The sequence below is a fragment of the Balaenoptera ricei genome, chromosome 9 (genome assembly GCF_028023285.1).
Source record: "Balaenoptera ricei isolate mBalRic1 chromosome 9, mBalRic1.hap2, whole genome shotgun sequence".
In the NCBI taxonomy this organism is placed as follows: domain Eukaryota; kingdom Metazoa; phylum Chordata; class Mammalia; order Artiodactyla; family Balaenopteridae; genus Balaenoptera; species Balaenoptera ricei.
In genome coordinates, this window is record NC_082647.1 from 108,861,959 (window position 1) to 108,868,075 (window position 6,117).

At 41.2% G+C, this 6,117-nt stretch overlaps 1 protein-coding gene across 1 annotated transcript; it reads right to left on the reverse strand.

Moving 5' to 3' along the window:
• Positions 1-5,332: 5,332 nt before the first annotated feature.
• Positions 5,333-5,704, reverse strand: LOC132371623 (CST complex subunit TEN1-like). The gene has a single exon (XM_059932906.1). It carries the CDS (start codon positions 5,702-5,704, stop codon positions 5,333-5,335), a length of 372 nt encoding a protein of 123 aa, XP_059788889.1.
• Positions 5,705-6,117: the final 413 nt, after the last annotated feature.

Sequence of the window (6,117 nt, forward strand, 5' to 3'; positions counted from 1 at the left end):
AAAAGAAAATGCTGAAAATACCAATCTTGGTACAGTATTGATCCTCCCATGCATTTCAGCCTCTCTATAAATAGCTTTTTAAAAACATACATATTAAGTGGACTAGGAAGGAATAGCAATCCTTGGTTTACTAAATAGGATTGGAAAGAGTTTTATAATTGCTTTCTTCCTAGACTTTAACAGATGCCAGAAGAATTCATTTATGATGACCAAGACAACTCTATTATAGTTTCACAATTCATTAACTTAAATAGTTAATTTCCATGAATTAACCAATTACTCAATTTTATGTCAATTGACAATTGTCCTTTAATTTATAAAACTCTAAGTCAATACATCTATTTGGATGTCTTGAGACTGTTACTTTAATGAAATTAAATCAAGTGACAAATTTGTTAGAATAAAGAATTCTCTATATAAAATATAAAGTTGACAAACACTAGACTATATACAGATTTCAGTAGGTATTTCATCCAAAAATATATAAAAGAATGAAATAAAGAAAGAAATTACAGTAATAGCTCTTAACATTTTAAAGTGCTATTTACACTGTATGTGGTTATTTGCAATTCAAATAAATCACTATTTGTCTCCACCAAGGCTTGAAGAGAAAAAATAAAGAACTGCAATATATACATTCTCCTCCAGCTCTGCTGAGTCTTATGCCCTTCCTCTCCTGGGGGAGCAAGGGAGAGGAAACAGGAGAGTGAAGATAGATAAGTTAAATTTAAGGAAATTAGGGAAAAAAGAGAAGTGAGAGACAAAATTGAAGGAACCTTATTACTGATTCATATCCAATCAGAAGGAGAAGGATAAATTCACACACAAAAGGAAAAAGAATAGAATACTCTTCTATCCTATAGTTCTGTCTCCCTCTTCAATCCTCCAACTAAAGATATATATACACATATATTATACTCTTTATGACCCAGTCGTCCTTTGCATGATTTTACATATAAGTAGAATTCATATGAAAATTCATACCTATGTAATATGTCATCTTACATCTTATTGGGATTAAGTTTTGCCAAAAGCAGATAAAACAAACTCAATACATTATGTTCACTTCAGTTCCAAATGAGCTATAGAAAATGTTAACCTTGATTAGAGATGGAAATGACAGTCTAGTACTTTTATGTGGTTAATATTGAAACTAAGAGTTACTACACTTTTACTTATTAGTGATATGTATTCTGGAGGACTTTTAAAGAAGTGCTGCTGTATTTAACTCTCAGTTTAATCTATGTGTTTTTGAATTGGTATGTTTAATAGAAAAGTGAGAAAGTTGGATGTATTTGGCTTGAATGCCTGCTTAGCTACTGGTTTAGTAAGTTTGTACAAAACACTTGACCTCTTCATGCCTCAGTTTTCTCATCTGTGGAGTTAAGAGTATTCTTTTTGAATGGCTGTTGTACTAAATTAGAAAATGCCAAGTCACTTGCACAATGTAAGGATATGATGTGTTTTACATAGTGCTTGCTACATTTGCAATTGGAATTCTCTAGGTCATACTAGTCGGTAGTGCTCCTGTGATTCCTATAACCAGGCTCACAGCAGGGTTTGCAGGGAGGATTTTCTGTGCCGGTTGTATCGCCAAAGTCAAGGGGATTTCTAATGCATTTGACTGACAGCCATTTTTCTGTATACTTTCTACTTGATTTCTTGGTCTCATAGGCCACTGAGGTATAATCTGCCCCACCGTCACTTCCCGCACAGCCTTGTTCCTTTGTATATTCATGAGTCCGAGTTGCTGCCTTGAACCCAGATGGTGTTGAGATCATTAGCACATTCCTCCAAAGCATCTGTCCATTGGTGCTTGGACCCCATCATCCAAGTCCAGGGATGAGATGTGGTTGATGGTTCCTCCCTACTTTTCCCTCACATTGTCAAAACTCCATACAGATGTCAACTGTTTGGTCCGGGCACCAGGTAAGACAGCATCCAGGTGTTTTCATATCAACTCCTCCCACAAACCTTGCCGCAGGTAAGGGAGTCCAGTCACCCTTCCTGCCTCTCCTCTTCTGTGTAATTTTCCCCATATTTTCTAGCTACTCCTAGCAGACCTCGGCATCTCATGAGCTGATATTTTCTCACATTTTGGCAAGCCATATGTCCTAAAGTTCAGCTGGATGTGGTAACCTAAGTCAAGTCTTATATATGAAATTTCTATTTTATTATAGTTTCCAGTGAGCTAGATATTAGAACTGTAGATGGCTGTTGTCAATATATTTTGTTTGGCCCAGTCTTGGCTAGCTCAACCTGGTCCAGGTGAAAGAAGTTCCAATCAAGGAGACTCAAATTTCAAGTATAACGTCTGAAATTTAATGCCATATTGCTAAAATTATTTTTGGTCCAGGGCACTGAAATTGAATTCAGGGCCTTACAGATGAATGGCAGTGATGCTTTTGGGTTCTGGTCAAACAAGAATCAGTTTTATCCTAATTCTATTCATTTATATTATGCAAAACACGTATGTAATTTTGACTATCATTGATATTCCTGCACTGCTAGTGGAGGGTTGATGAGCCCTGTCTTTACCAAGAAAATATACATTATCATGAGGTAACTATAGTATTCTCTCTGGGTGGAATACTGTCTAGGCAGCACATGCAAAAGGACAAAAACAATTAATTTTCTGGAAAGTGTGTTTCTATAATGGTAAATATTGAGATAAAATGGAAAAATTCAGTATATTAACTAGATATTTTCAAATACTTAACCAATTGTTGAGTATTTGTTGGACATTTTCTGATTTCCAACATTATTTAGACATAGACCGTGTTTGTATTACAATATAACATTATATTATTGGTCATGTTAAACATTTTTTGTAATTAATACATCTTTCTGGAATATATTTAGACCTAGCATATCCCAATTATTACTAGTTTTGTCAATAATTAATAAGAGGGGATGCAGTCAATGAGATACACAGAACCCTCTTTGTTTTGCATCCATGAAAGTAATATTAAATTAAGTGATTCAAAGTATATTTTTTAATGAATTGAATACAAAAGAGTATACATCAGGGCAATTCTTACCTCAAAAATATGTGTTTTCAACTTCAAGTGATCCACTCTGGCATCCTAGGATTATCAAATGCCTTAGGCAATGGCCCATCTCCACTTTATTCCACTGTACATTGCATGCACTTCAAAAATTCAATTTTGCATTAATGTCATTTTGTGTGCTGGGTTATTATATTAGTTGTCTGCATTGATCTTGCTGACTAGATACTTGATAAAGTTCTACTTTGCTGTACTGCTCAGACACAGCGATGAAATTCTTTCTCCATTAACAGTTCTGCAAATATGTGAGGAAAACTTTAGAATATGAAAACCTACCATGAAACATTTCCCTTAAAACAGATAAACAAGGAGGTGTCCTGAGTTTTACACAAGCATAAAGTGTCAATGTAGTTTGTAGCTCAAGAGAAAAAAAACTGCTCATCTGGAGGTAACATAACAGTGAAAACATTTGAGAATATGGTTCATAAATGATGCATTCAAGAGGTGACAAAGCAAAGGTGAATATAGAGTATGCCGATGGTGTGAGAATATAGCAAGAGACAGAAATAGTCATGAGGGGACAGCAGGCAGGAATTGGCTGTCAAACAGGATTACTTTGTAAGACTCAAGGATGTGGAAATAAATATTGAAAACAAGACTGTAGAAAATAAAATGAGAAGAAGAAAAAAGCAATAAACAGCAATAAGATTAGATCCTCAAATGAAAGATGCAAAAAATCAATTAAAAAATATATAGTCTCATAAAAGGGGAGAGAGAGGAGGAAGAGAAGGAGGAGAAGGGGGGGGGGGGATGAGAAAAAATGGAATAATTTTGTCATCACACATTTTAAACATTTTGTACACACTTCCTCTTATAAGCTGTTCAATAATATTGTCGTAGGCAGAATAGAATATTGACCCCCCCAGATGTCCACACTCTAATTCTAGGGACCTGGATTTATGTTAGATTACATGGCAAAAGGGAATTTGCAGACATAATTGACTTAAGGATCTTGAGATGGAGTGATTATGTTGGATTATCTGAGTGGACCCAGTGGGATCACAAGGGTCCTTATAAGTGAAAGAGTGAGGGAGGGGAGTCCGGTCAGAGTGAGAAGGACTTGACCAGCCATTGCTGCCTGAAGGTGGAGGAAAGGGCCACCAGCCAAGGGATGCAGGCAGCGTCCAGAAGCTGGAAAAGACACAGTTTCCAGAAGGAGCACAGCCCTGCAGACCCTCAATGGGTTTTTAGCCCATTGAGATCCATTTTGAACTTCTGACCTCCAAAACTGTAAGATAATACATTTGTGTTGTTTTAAGCCACCAAGTTTGCAGGTTTGATCTCTGGTTGGGGGAACTAAGGTCCTGCATGCCATGCAGCGGGTAACCCCCCCCAAAAAAGTCACCAAGTTTGTAGCAATTTTTTTATAGCAGCCAGAGGAAACTAATAAAAATCCCATTAAGAAGTTGGCATTGTATCCTCATTAGAAATGAGAAAATCTACTCCTTAACCCGTGTTACACTGCAGAGTCAGAGCTGAAATGCTGGTGGTTCCTCCTCCCCAACCTAATCTAGCACCATTACTTTAAGCTGCCACTTCACTCTAGACATAGAAACCAAATAATTAAGAAATGGAATGATTTTTCTTCTAAATGAGCATCTTGAGATAACTGATAGTTTAACGATTTTTTTTTTTTTTTTTTTTTTGCCAACTATGAACATGTATGTATTTGTGGGCATTTACACACAATTGCAATGACCAGGTTTGTTAACTTCATTAAACAATGAAGCCCTTGGACGGAAGGGGCTCTGATGCCACGGGAGTCTAAGGTGGCAAACCAAAATCCAAGTCTGGGAGTGACAACCTATCACAAATCGCCAACGAGGCTTTAAGCAACAGCCAATCAATAATTTCACTGCTTTGCTCCTGCCTTTGCTGTATAAACGCCCCTTCCCGAACTCCTAACCGCTTCTGGGTTGGCTCTGCCGGAGTCAACTGAGTTTTGCTCAAATAAACTCTTAAAATGTTTAATATGCTTCAGTTTATCTTCTTTTTTCTTTTTCTTTTTTCCTCTTCGTCACACCGCGCGGCTTCATTCGCCAGGACCTTCTGGAACCCTCCAGGACCCACACGAGGCCCAGCCCCCAGCGCCCCAGAACCTAGCCTCTGATCTCTAGGCTCCCATTTCTGGGGCGATCCCGATGAGCACCCCCTCCCCTCTTCTCTCCAGCTCCGAACTCCGGGGAAGCGCCTGCATCTTCTCTGCAGCAGCTCCAGGGCAGGTGGGTGAGGAAGGGCGTTGCCACGAGCTGCCGTTTTGCTCTCTACTGGCTGCTGGCCCCCTTGCGCTGGTACAGCCTCTCCTCCCGGACGGCTTGTTCTAACCAGGGGAGACTCGTGCCTCCCACACAAGCCAGTACCCGGGCCTTCACCACGCGGCCTCCAGCCTTCTGGTGACCCAGCTCCCCAAGGACGGTGTAGAGGGACCCCACCTGGGCTTGGAGCGGTTCCACCAACTTGGTCCAGACGAGGATCGGGTGCTGGTGGGATCTGTGCCGAGCCACCAGGGTCACTCGGGACCGCGTCGTGTCGTAGCTGTACAACCTGCCGAGCGTTCTCAGTGTGTCCCCATCAGGAGCTCGGCCGGCGCTGACCTCCCAGGGGAAGCAACAGGTCCCAGGCTCGGGCAACATCATTGCTCCTGTCTGGACGTCGGGTCCTTGGGTTCCCTCTTTCCGCCCCCCGCCGTGTGACCAAGTGACGAGGGAGGGGCGGGTTGCCGAGAGCGCCTCGCTTTCCCCCCATTGCAGTTTCCTGACCTTCGTTCGGGGTCCCCTTGCGGGGCGCGGGGGCCGCTCTGAGGCTCCCCTGCCTCGGCCACGGTCTGTCCCGCCTCAGTTGATCTTTCAACAGGTTCCAGTGTTCTAGTGAGGCTATGCCCACGGGCTGTGCCCTGGGCAAGTCTTGCCAGCACCCCCTCCTCAGCAGGTGAGCAGTAAGGCCAGGGGGCAGGAGGTGGGCATGTCCCCTGCCCACGTTAAAGGCTACAGGGGTTTGATTGGGGTATTTACTTCCTCCGCGTCAGTTGGGCTCGGGTAAAACAGTGTCT